The sequence below is a fragment of the Brassica rapa genome, chromosome A01 (assembly GCF_000309985.2).
Source record: "Brassica rapa cultivar Chiifu-401-42 chromosome A01, CAAS_Brap_v3.01, whole genome shotgun sequence".
Taxonomy (NCBI): Eukaryota; Viridiplantae; Streptophyta; class Magnoliopsida; order Brassicales; family Brassicaceae; genus Brassica; species Brassica rapa.
Genome location: NC_024795.2, coordinates 2,444,537 through 2,461,633, shown reverse-complemented (window position 1 = coordinate 2,461,633; position 17,097 = coordinate 2,444,537). Strand labels below are relative to the sequence as shown.

At 35.4% G+C, this 17,097-nt stretch overlaps 3 protein-coding genes across 3 annotated transcripts; 2 read left to right on the top strand and 1 right to left on the bottom strand.

Annotated features, from left to right (window-relative positions):
- Window positions 1-3,034: 3,034 nt before the first annotated feature.
- LOC103850309 (GATA transcription factor 9) lies at window positions 3,035-7,962 on the top strand. Its single transcript, XM_009127040.3, has 2 exons — window positions 3,035-6,918; window positions 7,110-7,962. The coding sequence occupies exons 1-2, from the start codon at window positions 6,682-6,684 to the stop codon at window positions 7,815-7,817; spliced, it is 945 nt and encodes a 314-aa protein (XP_009125288.1). The 5' UTR covers window positions 3,035-6,681; the 3' UTR covers window positions 7,818-7,962.
- Window positions 7,963-10,377: 2,415 nt separating this feature from the next.
- LOC103850298 (peptidyl-tRNA hydrolase 2, mitochondrial) lies at window positions 10,378-12,551 on the bottom strand. The gene is made up of 8 exons (XM_009127027.3): window positions 12,355-12,551; window positions 11,714-11,914; window positions 11,432-11,492; window positions 11,296-11,332; window positions 11,146-11,223; window positions 10,986-11,058; window positions 10,752-10,791; window positions 10,378-10,627 (listed from the first exon to the last, which is right to left on the bottom strand). The coding sequence occupies exons 1-8, from the start codon at window positions 12,394-12,396 to the stop codon at window positions 10,578-10,580; spliced, it is 582 nt and encodes a 193-aa protein (XP_009125275.1). The 5' UTR covers window positions 12,397-12,551; the 3' UTR covers window positions 10,378-10,577.
- A 400-nt stretch (window positions 12,552-12,951) lies between these two features.
- Window positions 12,952-16,923, top strand: LOC103850288 (nuclear pore complex protein NUP85). Its single transcript, XM_009127016.3, has 18 exons — window positions 12,952-13,423; window positions 13,500-13,602; window positions 13,689-13,799; window positions 13,885-13,968; window positions 14,063-14,134; window positions 14,231-14,287; window positions 14,371-14,490; window positions 14,575-14,775; window positions 14,861-14,971; window positions 15,061-15,098; window positions 15,198-15,354; window positions 15,472-15,573; window positions 15,659-15,715; window positions 15,822-15,968; window positions 16,055-16,125; window positions 16,212-16,299; window positions 16,413-16,469; window positions 16,551-16,923. Exons 1-18 carry the CDS (start codon window positions 13,029-13,031, stop codon window positions 16,746-16,748), a joined length of 2,169 nt encoding a protein of 722 aa, XP_009125264.1. The 5' UTR covers window positions 12,952-13,028; the 3' UTR covers window positions 16,749-16,923.
- Window positions 16,924-17,097: the final 174 nt, after the last annotated feature.

Below are 17,097 nucleotides of genomic sequence, written 5' to 3'. Positions count from 1 at the left end.
ATAAACACAAAACAAGTACTCCTATTGAATATTCAAACCCTTAATCGCATTATTTTCAGTATGGTCATGGCAATAACGAATTTGGTTTGCTCATTGTGACTTCTTCTGCTCCACCATTCCGATAGAATGCATGTGGCAGGAGGCGCCGCCCCAACTTCTTTAGTTTACAGATTAGTCAATCTTTGGGTTATGTACATCACAGTCCACAGTTCACTTTAATTTCGTTTCTAGAATTATTTTATCAAGTTTCTCAACATATAATGCTTAGGCCTCTACCTGATCGCATCTTAACGTTTTGCATGCATATATAGATCATCTATATGTACCCCGATGATATAGGAAAAATGACGTAAAAAGAAAGTAAGAAATCCAAACACACTTCAAGTTCCACTTTAAAACATTTTTTCCGGAACATGTAAGCAATATACCTTATAAAAAAAATTAGATGGTAGTTGAAGAAAGGACAGAATGATGAAAAAGTTGCATGCGTCCTTGATGTCTTGTAACGCAGATAAAACCCCATGTAGTCATCATCATTCCTGATATAAACTTAGAAATTTTCATAATATATATGATCATTGTTGTAAATCAGTATATGTCATATTTATTATATTGAAAATTCTGCAAACTAGATGAGACATGCATGCAAAAAACAATTTGTATTGTCCCCTGTAATAAGGCACACTAGATTCAAGCCAATGCACGATTTTCTCGCCATACTCATTATTTCGCATCTGCGGTTCCAAATTTTGAGGATATATTCTGCGTAAGGATACATACTGTTATTGTAACGAGTATCTAGTGAATATACAAAGGTATTCTTCTTGTTCCCTTTAGGTCAATCGACCTATGTATATACGTACACCTAGTTTCCAACATATTTGGAAGGTTAAACTCTAAAAGGGACAGAAACCAATGGATACATGTTTTTTCTTCCATGGCCCGGGTCATCCGGACCGTGAAAACCCGACTAATCTCTGAAACCATGGACAATAATCGATTGCTTAATCCCTCCCCAACAGAAATTGAACCTAGGGAACCTAATTTCCACGAAACCAGTAGGCCAACTGATACATTCAATTCCTTATCATTCATAAGTAAGAATGCATATAAGAAATAAAACTAAAGTTTTGAATGGTGACCAAAGAATGAAAAAAAACATTCAATTCTTTATTATTCCTAAAAAAATATTATCATTCACAAGAAGTAAAATTTTCTTTTCATTTTTTTTCATTCATTTTTTTTTGTAGAATAACAAAGAACAAAACCATTACTTGATAAATTTGAGAAAGAACATATATTCCTTTAAGTTTTTGCTATTTTATTTCTCTACGTTCATTTCCTATTCGTTTTTCTTTGTTCCAGAAAAATTACCAGTTGGAGCCTATATTAATTGGTTCAAGGGGGAGTCATATGATATCATGTGGATATACTAACTAATATGAGTGAATGTATATTCTATCGTTTTGGTAAGCCGATTAAATTTCACTTCTATGCCATTTCGACCGTATCAAACTCATGATATGATATCTTTGTGGTTCGCTTCAAAAACTCTCTGATCTCTTCATGTAACCTCTTAGGGAAATTTTCCTAAGAATATTGTAGTTATAATCTTTAACTTAAATCTCGTTAGTAGATAATATATACATGTTAACATTTTAAAAATATTTTATTTAAGGATGAGTTTAAAATGTTACACTTTTGAAAATAAGAGTTCAGCCAAGATATTACTATGTATCAAATATTGGAATAAAGCACCAAGTTAGTTGTCACTCATCATCATAAGTTCTCTAATGGGAACTTTTTAAAACGTCGATTGGCATGTGATTATATGTCAACGGTGTTAAAGGACCGTTAGCTTTGTATAAAGAAAACACAACGGGCATATGTAAACATGTGTATATCCATTTTTCTAAACAATCATAATAAATAATATTATCTAGAAAACAACTTTCATAAAGCTTATAGAAAAAGAAAAAAAAGGTGGACCTTCTAATAATGAGGTGTATGCATAAGAGTATAAAGCAAGCAACGACCAAAGTTTCCACTAATTTAGTGGTCGTAATCTTTATTTCTTTATCTTTTGTGATTGCCATATTAATACTAATGACATCTATCTATGAGAGAATAATATGGTCGATTATCGAACCTCCGCAAATTTTGTTTTGGAGTATGTACATTCATTTCTTGATTTGATCAAGCGACTCTACATGATAACAATAACTACATAAGAAAATTACTATCAGATATGGCAGGTGTATATACAAACTTCATTTGCCAACCAAAGATCTACGTCAATATAGATCTGGAAAGCAAATTAATTATCTGTTTTAACTTAACTTGTCTCTTATAATAGCCTTTTTACCAAAACAATGTAGTAATCAGACCAAAATTCAGTTATAGACTTTCTCTAATATTCATAATTAATTTTATGACTGCTAAGTTTATACCAATTGATCATATTTTTACTTTTGACATTGTCCTATCGTGCATGGCATAATATTCTGTCGTCTATAGATTGTATGATCTTAATTATTGTCAAACCCAATAGTGTATAAAATATATATTAACTGATTTATATAATATATGTTTGACAAGTAACTAATCTGTTAAAATTTTGAATAACCCAATGTTCAGTTGAATTTCTCTTTCCCTGTAGAAGAGTACTAGCTAATGGCTTGAAATGTAAAATCTGTGAGAGATCGATTTCATATAGTTATGTAGGACTAGTTAATTTGCAAATATGACCACTTCACAATTAATAAACTTAGGCTGAAAATATACAGATAATAACCGAGGTTAATCGGGTCTCGGAGATACCTAATGGTAGCCAATCCAATATATAAATATAACTTTGGAACTTGTCTACGTGAGTAAATTTATATATAACATGATATAAATGGAATAAATTCCTTCAAAACAGCATATAAACTTGTCTTAATTCTGGTAAATGGAATCTAAAAAAATATCCAAAGGAGGAGTAAAATGAAAAAGGTGAAAATCAGAATTGTAATCGAATGTAACTTTTTGTGCGGAGGAAGATTAAACAAAATTTATCGGAAGGATGAGTAAATTGAAAGGCTTACCCCCACACAGAAAATAATTAAAGGAAATCAACTTTTGTTTTATGGTATCATTTTGTTTTCAACAATAAGGCAAAGAGTCAATGCCTTCCACCTGATTTTTTTTTCACAGGTCAATGCTAAGTCACCTCAACTATCGATCATAATTCTTTCATTTTCCAATTTTATTTTCTTAATTTTATTTTACGTACGAAATATTTGAAAACATGTTTTGATGGTTGGCGAAAGCAGAAGGAAAATAAAATTGATAAGGACAGTAATAATGGCAGACCAGGTTTGGTGGTTTTGATTCTTTAACGAATCCAAGGTAAGATAAAAGTAAATTTATTGCCCAATATCAAGAATAGTCTGTTTTGGGTAAACAACATCAGTTACAGAACATATATGAAGAATACTTAAATCGAATGATTCTCATTTGCAATTATTTAATATTTCACGTGTTATATATATTAGCGTTTCCACACGAAAATATATTAGGTAGAGTCTTAGAGACGTGATTATATAGCAACTATTGTTGTGATTAGCCGTATAAATGTATAAAGATCACTTCAAAATCCGTATAGTGATTTTATTAAGTTTAACCTATACATAATGGAAAAACTTTATTTCGACAAATAAATGATACGAACTTGTAGGTATTGTGAGCCCTAGGAGTGGTATTACTGACTTTAATTTATTTAAATGTAAAACCAAAAAAGCTTTTTATCAAATCAAAATGTAAAAAACGAGGAACGTATGTTACTTAAGGAAGAACAGAAGCGCGTGAGAACAGTACAAATGTCTCATACTTCGGCGTGATGAAGCTGTTAAAGAACTGGCTCCTCCAGACATAACCTTTCGGTGATCGTGCCGTCCGTTTGCTCCGTCAGCGTAACGGGTATTCCAATAGTGACGTGTTTTTAGCTCAGCTTCACTTCCATATGGGGTAAGTTGATGACAAAATTGCACCGTCTTTTCATCTCCTTGGATCACGAGCATAATTTAATTTTTTTCTAGTGGTTATTATTTTTTTTTACCAAATATTTAACATAACACTAGTAGTTTACATAGTGACGTCACTGCAATACCACCCAAATTTTATTCAAAATATATATTTAAAACACCTTAAAGTACTAAATTGTCCACAGTCCAGAAATACGCAAATAGAAAGAAAAAAAACATAATTATTTCTGTAAAAAGAAAACAGAAGCCGTGAACCCAAAATATGAAAATAAATTTATATACCAAAAATATTAGCATGACAGAAAGTTGTGAGAAATAAAATTAAAATAAAAAACCACGCCAAGGCGCACAAAGATAATAAAGCCGTGCCCAGCGTGGGCCGACAACGAGGTGGTGGTCGTACTTTAAGCTAGGATCGAGGCTAAACGGGCCACTACGGCCCAGTAGTGAATATTATATTATTGCTTTTTAGAAATGATATGCTCTAATTAGTCGTTGATTCGCTGACGATTCTTTATTTTTATTTTGGTGATGATTGTTTTCCTAGTTTTTAGATTCTAGTTTTTGGTTTTTGGATTTTGGTTTTTGGTTTTTAGATTTTAGTTTTTGATTTTTGGTTTTTGATTTTGCAGTAGATTTTGGTTTTTTGAAAAACATAAATGGTTGTTTTAGATTTTAGTTTAAGTTTTTATTTTTTAAATTAATAAAATAAAAATATTATGGATAGTAAAATATTTATTCTGAAAATAATAAAATATAAAACACTGTCATTAAAATACACATAAATTTATTTTAAAAACTTATTTAAAAAATATATAAATACAAAATAAAACTATCGTAAAATATATAAATACTCGAAAGTTGTATGTATAATCACTTACCCATTTTATATTAATAAAGGACAAAAAATGTATTGTGATGTGATGGTGAAAAACGGATGATAGTGGGAATGAGCTAAATATGAAAAGAAAGACCAGTTACAAAAAAATAAATAAAAAAGACCAATTAAAAGAAAATGATAAATAAAAATGCATAAAAAAAAAAAAATCTTCGTAGAAAACTGGCTGAAAACTAAAAAAATACAGATTTTGGCTTTTGTGTAGAATTAGGTAGTTATTTGAAAAACTAGTTTCCCTAGTTTTTAGGAAATCATTTTTAGCAAAATCTTGATTGGCAAATAAAGTAGTTTTTCAGAAACAAAAACCAAAAACCATTTTAAAAACTACAAACAATCAACCTATTTATTTTTGATTTAAGACTGTTTATGGAGAATATTCGGCGGCCGCACTTTTAAGCCAAACCAAATCTCTTTCTTTAACAAAGGTGGGATCTCACATATTTCATTTAGCTAAAAAGGCAATATCTGTATTTGCTTGTTTTAAAAAGTTTTTTTACGGAATAAAACGTACCGATAACACGGATTATACATAACTAATCATTAAAAAACCTTCCATTTCGTTGATAGAAAATATAATTTCTATAATCTTTCTAAAAGAGCACAACACATTTGATCGTGGATACCTAATAAACATTTGCGATGGTTGTTTCTATTTGATGTTCTCCTTAAAACATCTAATAACGACACAATTAATCAAAAAATTAAACAATTAATCGTGGATATCTAAAAACAAATTATTCGTGGACATATAACAATGGGTTTCTGTTTTAAATACTGGGCTTCTGTTTAACCTAATTCCTTTGTTCAATTGGGCTTTAGTATAGCTTTCCCATAGATTACATTTTGGTCCAACACAATGAAACAATGATCAAAATAATATAGTTGTTTCAAAAAGGTTCAAGCCTTCAAGGCTTCAACGTTACTATGATTTGAGGCTTTTAAACTATCCTTACATTATAATTTTTTCGATAATTATGAACTCTATATTAGTCGGCCTTTAATTTCCGTAAACGGTTAGCCATTAAAACGCAGAGAACAGAAATATCTCAACTCGGATATGATGTTTTACATCTCCATGTGACTGGTTAACACTTAAGCACCATCATTAGCTACAAGCCTACAATGCTATCATTTGGACAAGAATATACGATATATGTTTTGTTTTTACAACGGGGTAATAAAACAGTAAAAGTCGGAAGTGAAATTTGTGTCATGTGGTTGCTTTCTCCATTGCTAAAGCATAGTATATTGTCATTCTCGACACAGTTAGAAAATTTATATAGCTTAAAAGGCTGCAAAGGGATATGACAGCACAAAGAATTATATTTATACGAAAACTTCCAATGAATTGAATCAACCAACGGTGGTTCCAGTCGACATCTTTGTTGGTTTGTGTACTCTATGAAAATGGTTAATATATTTTTTGTTGGGATTCACCTTCCCTTGTGTTTAAGCAAATGTCCCTAGAGATATTTTAGTTGATTGTACTTGTATCATTTAATAATACAAGAAAAAAAAGAGAAAGGAGGAGTATAACTCAATTGTCAAAGTTCCTCTGATTTAGCTGTCTTCTGTCTCGTTCTCATGTCACATGAACCATACCTTTCTCTAACATCACTCCCCCCTCCCCAAAAATAGACCTCTCTCCTTCCCTTTCTCTCCGTTACATTCTTCGCTCACATCCTCCCAAAAAGGCTCTCTCACCTTTACTTTCTCTTTCATTTATTTACACTAATAACCTTCTATTTTCTTGCACCAATGGAACAACAACAACAGCTTACCCCGGAGCTCTTCCTCGTCGCCGGTGGTAACTCTGACTCTTTCGTCGTCGACGACCTTCTTGACTTTTCTAACGACAACGTCCAACCTGACGACGGACTTGAACCCTTTCCTGACTCTTCCACCGTCTCCACCGGTACTCTTGCCGATAGCTCAAACTCCTCCTCGTCGTTTTACACCGACGGCAGCGTGTTCTCCGACGACCTTTGTGTTCCGGTAAGTTTCCATTACATTTCAAGAAGGGCTCTAACCTTTACCATGTTGATTTATTAATTCTTGAAAAGGAAAAAAAAATCATAATTTATAAATATGATTTTTTTCATGATTATACTTTCTTAATTAGGCAATATATTTATATATTTGAAATAATGTTTTTTTTTTCTTTGATTATCACTTTCACTTATCAGAGTGAGGATTTAGCTGAACTTGAATGGTTATCGAACTTCGTGGAAGAATCATTCTCAAAAGAAGACCAAGACAAGCTTCAGTTACTGTCCGGCTTACAAAAACCTCAAACCACCGGTTTAACCCAAACCAAACCAGAACTGGAACCCGAACCTGAGTTGGATCAAATCTTTATCCCCACCGACACTGACGACTCGAATGTTTCCGTTCCCGCCAAAGCAAGAAGCAAGAGACCACGCTCTGCAGCCTCCACGTGGGCTTCTCGTCTTCTAGCAATCGCCGGCTCCGACGAGTCCTATCCCAAGAAGAAACAGCTCAGAGTTAAAGAACACGACGGCAGCACCGGAGAACTCGAAGGCGAAGTTGGAGAGAGACGGTGTCTGCACTGCGCGACGGATAAGACGCCGCAGTGGCGGACGGGGCCGATGGGACCTAAGACGCTGTGCAACGCGTGCGGAGTACGGTACAAGTCAGGAAGGCTCGTGCCGGAGTACAGGCCTGCTTCGAGCCCGACGTTCGTGATGACGAGGCACTCGAACTCTCACCGGAAAGTGATGGAGCTGCGGCGACAGAAGGAGATGAGAGACGAGCATTTGATGAGTCAGCTTCGGTGTGAGAATCTCGTGATGGATATCAGATCCAACGGTGAAGAGTTCTTAATCAGTAATAATAATAATAACCACGTGGCTCCTGACTTTAGGCACTTTTAATCTAACCTTCCTTTGCATTTCCACGTGGATTAATTCAGAAGAATAAGTTTTTTTTTATGGTTAATTTTACGTTTTTAGCGTCTTGTTTTGTTAGATTTGCAGACTACTAATGGTATTTAATAAATTCCTCTTGTTTTATTTAAAATAGAAACTTTATAAGTGAAAATAAAAATTTAGAAAATAATTATAGGCTGGGTAGATACGAGTTAAGTAATCATCTTAACCATGATGTAAGCATCGATTTGTTTCGCTTAATATATTTAAGTCTCTAAATAATTGAAACAATCAGGATCCAAAATTGATAAATTCAAATAGTTGTTACTCCTTTTCTCTTCGCTTGTTATTTGATAAAATAGTTCATTTTGTATACAAGCAGAAGTCCTCGCGGGGTTACTAATAAAAACTATCCCTTTCAATTCAAAATCATATTCAAATTTGAGATTAAATGATAGTTTTAAATGAGAAGTAAATACTTAATATTTCCAAAACCGGGTCCATTGTATGTGAGTGAGACAAATAAAAAACTCAAATATATATGTAGTATTTGTTAACCGATCATGTTAAATGTGTTTCAACATATGTATGAACATAAATTAGTGTTTTATATACTTAAATTAAATTAAACTAAACAGTAACATCACCGAGATCCAAGGTGGATATGCTCACTCATTTTGAAGAATGGGTTATTAGTATTCTCTATTATAAATTTCAAACTTAACTATTCCCCGAATTTTATTTTCTTTCGCGTTTTATATTCTGACAATATTCGAGGAAATCGGATGCTTTTATTATCCTCTGATATATACATAGTAAAAATAGAGGGAAAAATACAAATGTGCACAGCACAAAAGTAGTTTATATAAGTATTATTGCCTTAACCAAAGGAAAATTGCTCAAAAATAAAGAAAATGGGGCGCAGATTGAGGTGTTCGTCACATGCGTTCTCATGCAAACCTAACTAGCAAGTGGGAGAAATTTAGTATGATATATAAACAGTCATCTCTTAGTCTCTTAGCCAACATTAAATATTTTATCGTGATAGATATAGGCAAAGGTCCACGGACTGTACTTGAAATGTATAATATTCAAGTAAATATATTTTTGTTTATCGTACAAAAAGAAAGCTATACCACCTCTTCTTTCATGCAGTATCACAAATTACATTGTAGTATTATTATTTAGTTGACGTTAAAACGCGAAACAGTACTAGTATGAATAATCATTCACTAATCACTATATATACAACTTAATTTGTATCCCTTAACGTTTATCTACATGTGGATATCTACGTTTACAGCATATACATATGTTCTCACTTCTCAGGATAAACATGAGATGCATTAGTAAACGCCTAATACCTAGATGTTGTACAAACGGCCGTCTGATCCGATTTTTTTTACACTATTCTATTTGTCAATGTTTGTGAGCATTAGACATTGTTAGCCATCCCCATGTTATACATTATAAAAAGGATAAGTAAAAGCAAGCACGTATAAAGATTTATGGAGTCATGTGAGTATGTTGCGTATGCTGTATGCCATGTGGTGCCTCTATATTATATAATTAGTTATGTGGAATCATAACAGTCCAGCGTCGCGTTCTGAATTTTAGGGAAGACTTCAACGTCACTCAAAGAAAGTACCAAAAGCAAATCCATTTTAAAGTCACCTATATACAATAAAAATAATGGAAAAAACAAAGAACCAAATTTAGAAAAAGATTAAGCATGACAAGGACTAAAGATTGTCATGTAAGTGAAAACACTAACCAGAATCATTTATATCAATCTACGCACTAGTCTACTAGACACTGAGTATCGTAGTATAACGGGAAAAATCTAAGTGTCCACAGACTCGCAGTACGTCAGTACGTTTCTAGTAAAAAGTGTGGTAGCTAGCTTTTAAAATGATGAGACTCGAGGAGTCAGAACATGTTGGTACTAGATTTCTTCAATTAGATTCTCATAAAAATCATTGCATAGCGTACAAAAATTGAAAAAGTATTGAGAGGCATTTTATTGAAAGAAAATTGACCAATGGAGAGAAACAAAAACACGAATAACAACATTTTTTTTTTTTTGTAAAATGGCAACACGAATAACAACATGAAACGATATATTTTTTCATGAAGAGGAATTTTGAATATGAAGGATCGTCACAAAAGATTTATAGTTCAGTTTGATCGATTTTTATAAGTTCAATTCAGTTGTGGTTTAGAATTTAATATAATTGATTCGTTTGGTTGGGTGATGTGCCCAACCCTAGTAAGAAAATATAGAGAAAATTTCTCCTATTGGATGCTAAATTTGTTTGATTAATGCTTACCGGACGTTCAAAGAACACTTAATAGTATATCCAGTTAACTGAAGGTTAGTTGGAGCTTAATTATGCTTTTTCATATTGTGTTATTCTAATCAAACGTTACTCCTTAATTCACATACTGAGCTTGAATGACATTGCTTTTTTTATCAGAGATGAAGATACAACATTATTGTGTTTATTTATATACCTCTAATTTTAATAATGATCCTAGCAGTGTTTTCATGAGGAAACAAAATTGATAATATCAGAACTCCATGATGTAAAAACCAAATACCATATCATTTGGTTACCACGGTAAATTTTTTTGAGAATGTAAGAACTCAATCGAATGATTTACAGAACTATATCTAAAATTAACCAATAAGGTACATGAGTTTAATCAATACAAAACAACAACTAATTTGCCTGCACCAACATTATCCTGGAGAAAGCTCCGGCATCAGAGTAACGCCAGCTTACCGGTAATGGAATCAACCAACTGTTTTGGTCCTGCACAGAAAATTTAAAGAAAAAGTAACGAACATGTTTGAGAAACAACGTTCTCATTCAACACCTGTATTTGTTCTGCTTCAGCTAGAAACATAATTTTTTTAAAAAGAACTATAGTCTCTACCTGGTCCAACTGCAAGAACCGTTCTTGATCCAGCTGCAACCTGTGAAAGCAAGATTTAGTTTATCCTCACGTTCTGACAAGTAGGAAAGGTTGTTTTTGTTTTCTATCTGTTTGATTAGTAGATAAGCATGTCAAATTTTATTTTGCCTAGGAGCTACGGTTGGACCATATTATCAAAGATGTAATCAAGCAGGAGGAAGTATAAAACTAAGAATCTTATAGTTAGTTAGTTACCTCTGTTCTTCCCGCATCAGCCACAACAAAAGTGGGGAGACCAACGCTCTCAGCCGCTTCTGCAATCTTATTCCTGATATCAGAGAAAAATATTTATTGAAACACAACTCATTGAGACATAAGAAGTAAAGTTATAATGTGTGGTTGTTGTCAAGCTTACATTTCTTGCTGGTTTTTGCAAGTGACGGCTATCTTTGGTTGCCCGCACTCCTCCCATTGCCTCAGACGGTATCGGTCGCTGAAAGAATCATGAATAAAAACATAAGCTTAATTAATTACGAAGCGAACCACTAACTACAGAGGAAACCACCTCTTCATTAACTCTGCATACATGCCGGTAGCAGCATCTGCAAATATTAGAAAGAAAGCCACTTTACATTTGGGACTAACACCAAAGACATCAATCAGTCTTCAAACTTCAAACACATCTCAAAAAGGACACTTACGTGCACACTGTGAAGCAATTTTGCCTGTTCTCATCTTTAAGTCTTGCCTAACTACTAAAACCTGTGATCAGAAGGAGCTCAAATCAGTTAGAGATCAAATCTGACAACATTTAAATTTTATCACCATCCTTTCATAGATTCTGCATGTCTCTTTGATGGGGAGAGATCATCTCGTATTTAATTATATCACTAGGTTTTGAATATAAATATTTGAGTGACAATACTTTTACTCAAAACCAATAAAATTTAGAGCCATAGACTAGATTAGAAAGATATACAAACCATTTTAAGCTCTTTCTCACTGCCATTGCTTGGTACGGAGCTCTGGTTCTGGGTCTTACTTGACAAAAGTCTGCTCTTTTTCACAGGTAACTTAACTTGCTGTGACAGATCCAACAACATACCAATGATGAAACCTATCACAACCCCTGGTATTAGATTCTCTGCCTTAAAACTCCCAGATATCGACTTCCTCTCCTGTTTCTGATCACATTCACCGGCAAAAAAAATCCACAAAAAATTTCAAAACCACAAGAAGATATAAAGCTACATTGTTGCAGTCCAAATAAGATTTTAGAAACAAAACACGAGAAGTTCTAGTTAATGGTGAGAGAAGAGAAGCACACATTCAATTTTTACACCACAAATCTCTAGACTTTATCTGCCAATCAAACACGGGCATACATACATACATACAATACAATACAAGACCTATAAGTACTTGTGTAATATGAAGCCAAATTCCTCAGAAAGAATCAGACTTTTTACTCCTTGAGCATTAACTGGTTACGGTTTCTCTTACAAAACATCTTGGAGTCGTTCAACAATCTTAGTCTTGTCTGGTCTCTTTAATACAAATTTGCTTCTAAGATAATTCTCGAAAACCAAAGCTACGGAGAAACAAAGAAGAAGAGCGAAAGTACCTTAGCTTGAGGCTGCGAAGAGTTTCCAGAAGAAGGCCACATGGCGATTTCTCCTCTGCGACAGAGTTACAAAGCTAAGCCTTCAAAATCGAATGCTGTGACCATGAAGGAGAACAAGAGAGATAAGAGAAAGCTTTTGTAACGATAAACGCCAGGCTGTCCTTATTCATAAACCAAAAATGACGCGTTGTTTTCCTTTAAAATTAAAATTCGGTTAACATAATGGTCCAATTTTAAAAACCTCTACAAATGTAATTAATATAAATATCGACACGGTAACTATAAAACGCCAGGCTGTCCATATTTATAAACCAAAACCGATGCGTCGTTCGGTATTAAATTAAAATTCAGTAAACATAATGGTCCAATTCAGAAAACCTTTCAAAGTTAGTAGCTACTAATGCAATTACTATAAATATCGACACGGTAACCGTAAAACGCCAGGCTGTCCATATTCATAAACCAAAAACGACGCGTTGTTTGGTATTAGATTAAAGTTCGGTAAACATAATGGTCTAATTCATAAAACCTTTCAAAGTATGTACCTACTAATGTAAATTACCAAAGTTATCGACACGGTGCGTTTTGATGTCGCCTCTGTTATTCTGGCGGCTAGAGTCACCACTCTCTCAAAACCCCGATCAAAAACCCTAACGGCCACCGGAGCTCCGAAAATGCCGGGTATGAATCCGAAACCCAGCGACGGATTACCCAACGGCGGAGAATTAGTTCCGTTTTCGACCAAGGAGAACTCTCCGGCGGTGTATCCTCTTCGCTACAGCCTCAAGTCTCGGCCTCACAGGCTCTCCATCTCCTGGGGGTGCGGGAACAACCTCCGCGTCACGGTTTTACGCAATCCGGAGCCGCGCGATGACGACGACGGCGGAGAAGCTGGCGGCGAGGTGGTGAACGTGAGGCTTAGCGGCGAGGACGGCGAGATCGGCGACGCGCAGTGGCGGAGGATCGCTTATGGATCTGTTTCTCCGTTTGCGCTTTTGCAGAGCAGGAGAAACTCGATTTCGAGCTTGTTTAAGATGGATACGAGTCCGTCTCTGTACCAGACTGCGTGGTGAGGGCACTCGAGTTTACACTATCAATTAAAAGTTTTGTTCTTTGGTATAATGTATGTGTTGTGTGTGTGACAGGTGGGAGTATGTGATGGAGTACAGTAAGGAGATTAAGTCTCTTCTTAGTGATTCAGTGTCTTCTCCTGCTCCTTTGATTGAAGATCCAAGATCAGTTATAAAGGTTAAAACTTTAATTATGCTTTACTAGTTCTAACTCTTATGTAAGTGAGTTATAGTTTTGAGTGTGTGAGATTTTTTCAATTGCAGAGTGCTGAGGAACCGACTTGTTTAAAGGCTGCGTGGGAGTTGATGGAAATGTTTTATGCTGACAAGACATGTCTGTCTTGGTGGCCAGAACGGCTCGTTGACTGGCTATCTGTAATTAGTTTCTTTCTCCATTAGTGAAGCTATCTTGATTTTGCTACCTTGTAGAATATGTTACTGATTATTGATATCATGGCAGGATTATGATGTACTTCTGTCAAGTGCACATCCAACTATCTACTCAAAGCTCGAGGATTTCCAAAAGGAACTTGTTGGCCTACAGGTCTGTTCACGCGCGCTTATGGTCTTCTATGAGAATTTGATTAAACAATTGGATGACGAACTGAGTTGCTTTGTGCGTTTATTTGCATTTGCAGGCTATCGAGGATGATCCAAGATACTGGGAAGTGATGTCATCTGCTTTATCAGTTGGTTGGCTAGAGATAGTGGTTCGTACCTTTTGGGATAGATCAAAGCGGGTTCTGTTTAATTTTATTTTGAACGTTGCAGTTTGAGGGATAATTTGCCCATGCTTTTATTTTCAGGTGAAGTTGTTACACTTGCATGGTTCTTATCAACTAGACCAGCTAGGAAATCGTGAGGTTGGTAAAGTAGTTCATGTTTAAGATTCATGTCATATCATATGGAGTGACTATCATAATGAAATACAAATTTGATGAAGTAGACAGAAAATGGTCTGGTAGAAGCTGTCGCTGTTCTCATTTCAAAAATGCCACGGATGCGTCCAAAACTAGAAGCTGGTATGTTTGGTGAATGCTTTGCAGCAAAGCCTGATTTTATGAAGGTATGTTAAAAAGACCTATCATTCTTTCCCTTTTCAGTGTTGTCTAAACTCTAGACTGATCCTGCCCCTTTTCCTTTGTGGCAGACACGAGAAAGATGGCAGTCTCAGATAACTAAACTAGAGTGCAGTGCCTTCTGGGTTCAATGTGCTCACCGTCCGACCCGCGAGGGCTTGAGAAATATGTTGAAGATCATGATGGGAAATGCCGATTGCCTCTCAGCTGCGACATCTAACTGGATGGAGTTGTTTGTTTCACATTTACTCTATCTCAGGCCATTCACGAAGGTGAATTGTTTTACTTATTGTTTGCCTGTTTATATCTGAGCGTTGTTTTTTAACTCAGTCCCTATTATACCATGTGTCATTGCAGGGACTAGAAGGCATGCATAACCTTGCTCAGAAATGTGTTGAGTCAAAGCCAGTTAACACTTCCCATAAGCTTCTGAGGCTGCTTATTGGAATTCTTGGAGAGAATACTGAGGTCAGAAATGGATTTTAACCCCAATAAGAGTTGTAACTATCTCAGCTTTCTGTCACCCTAATTCGGCATGGTGTAACTAAATGATGCAGGTTGTGCTGGCAGTTTGTTCCAAAGAGTTTGGCTCCTGGTAGGCAAGGAGGCCGTTTTTTTGTTATTAACTCCATTGAGAATGCTATATTGTTTATGGAAACGGATCATGAGGATGCTATTTTGTGTTTGTTGCTAGGATGGTTGCACATGCGATGGAGTTATTGACAGCTGGAAGCGAAGAAGGGGAAGTTCTTGTACATGAGGAGCAGCGAAACTTGGGTGGAATCAACATGGAAGAGCTCCATAGACTTGTCTATGCTCAAGTTCTTTCTTCTCATGCTTTGACTTGGCAGGTATCTTTTCTTTTATGACATCTTGTACCTTTCCTGTAAAAATATCAAGCTAAATCTGCATAGAACTTAATCATATTGGTACCTTTTGTATAAGAAGCTTTGTGTTTGGTTTTGCAGATAGCTCCTGTTTATCTATCATCCTGCGAGAAACAGGGCCTAGGCTTATTAGAATTGTTGTTCTATAGGCAGCCAGTTCAAGACAATCAGCTGCTTATTAAGGTTTCATCAATTTACATTCTCTATTGTTGAATAAAATCATCTTGTCAGATGGCTTTACAGGGTAATTATATTTCTCCTTATGCAGAGTCTAGAGATTTGCCGTCTATATGAACTTGGTTATGTCAGTGCTAAACTTATGAAGGTATTTATTTGTTGAAAATATATTCCACATTTGTGTTTTCTTATCTCAAAATTGGTGGAAAAGAACAGAAAAACATATTTCATCTGAAGTAAGTTATATTGGTTAGATCTCTGGAGTGCATCACTGGAAACATGGGAGGAAAGGGTCTGGGATTTTTTGGCTTCAGCAAGCACGGGACGAGCACTCTCTCAAAGTGATTTCTCAACAGCTGTTTGATTCTGTTGGAAAGTCATTGTCCGATGAAAGTCTCAAGGTATATGTATTCTCCAAGCCATACTCGAAACATTATTCATTTTGTATTTGTCCTTCTTATTTTTATTTCATACTCTTAACATGCAGCAATGGGAAGGCCTGGTCGAACTGCTGGGTTCCGACTCGCAGATCTCTGGTGGTCTTGATTTTCTTCACAAGTAATAATCATCTGTCTTCTGCTTTCTTTGCTAATGGTTTTGGTTCTGTAATAATCTATCCTAAATTAATTGCCATATTTTTCCAGGTATAGAGATTTCAAGAGATCACTGAATCTCGTCAAGGATGGAAAAGCCATAGATGCGGCTCACGAAGCTGTGGAGAGACTTGTATCGGTATGTAAATACATCAAGCCCCTCTACATCCATCTTAGTTTATATTTCCGTTTCCTACGGGAACACTGTGCTCAGGCCTATTAATATTGCTCTGCTGTGTTTAAATACTGCAGCTAATGAAGAGCCCCTCTACTCCTCAACGCTTCTGGCTTCCTCTGCTGCATGATTCAGTAAAGATTCAAAATCTTGTTTTTCTTTCCTTTGATTGATAAAGAGGATGCAGCTTAAAAAAGTTTTGTTTTCTTATACAGTTGAAGCTGTTGAATTGGCCAGAGCGTTCGCTGTTGAATGTAACACAGACCAACCTGATGTTGAACAAACTACAGGAAGCATCCATTGCAAAGATAAGACCAGGCTTCATAGAATCTGATTTGTCTGCTCAAGCTGTGAGTTCTGTGAGACTCGCTCTAGCAACAAATCTCGGACGTGCTTTCCTGGAAGAGTGTTAGCGTTGGATTGAGGCTAAATTACGGGCTCCATTTCTTTCTGTTTCGAGTCTTTCAGTTTGTATGACATTTAACTCTGTATTTCCATGTCAAATAGACTGATTCAAACCGGTATACTATTGTAAACTGATTTTGTGAGCGTATCGGTTAAAGTTGGTTTAATAACTGCTTCACAGCGCTCAGAGCTCGCACACTGCCGTTGGTCTGAAACATCACCAGCACTCGCAATTTCGATTCCAAGCTTTGATAGGTCTATCCGCTTATGATCGTTAGCTTTGAATGTGTAGGATCATAGTTGATCCTTATAATTTGCAGCTTCTCTGGGTTGTGGCTAAGGAGATTCATTCTCATC

Coding starts and splice junctions, on each gene's coding strand:
- LOC103850309 (XM_009127040.3), top strand. CDS start 6,682: ATGGAACAACAACAACAGCTTACCCCGGAGCTCTTCCTCGTCGCCGGT. Junction 6,919..7,109: donor CCGACGACCTTTGTGTTCCG/GTAAGTTTCCAT, acceptor TTCACTTATCAG/AGTGAGGATTTAGCTGAACT.
- LOC103850298 (XM_009127027.3), bottom strand. CDS start 12,396: ATGTGGCCTTCTTCTGGAAACTCTTCGCAGCCTCAAGCTAAG. Junction 11,059..11,145: donor TGCAAAAACCAGCAAGAAAT/GTAAGCTTGACA, acceptor CTCTGATATCAG/GAATAAGATTGCAGAAGCGG. Junction 10,628..10,751: donor GGTTCTTGCAGTTGGACCAG/GTAGAGACTATA, acceptor TTTTCTGTGCAG/GACCAAAACAGTTGGTTGAT.
- LOC103850288 (XM_009127016.3), top strand. CDS start 13,029: ATGCCGGGTATGAATCCGAAACCCAGCGACGGATTACCCAACGGCGGA. Junction 14,972..15,060: donor TTCTTGGAGAGAATACTGAG/GTCAGAAATGGA, acceptor TAAATGATGCAG/GTTGTGCTGGCAGTTTGTTC. Junction 15,099..15,197: donor TCCAAAGAGTTTGGCTCCTG/GTAGGCAAGGAG, acceptor GTTTGTTGCTAG/GATGGTTGCACATGCGATGG.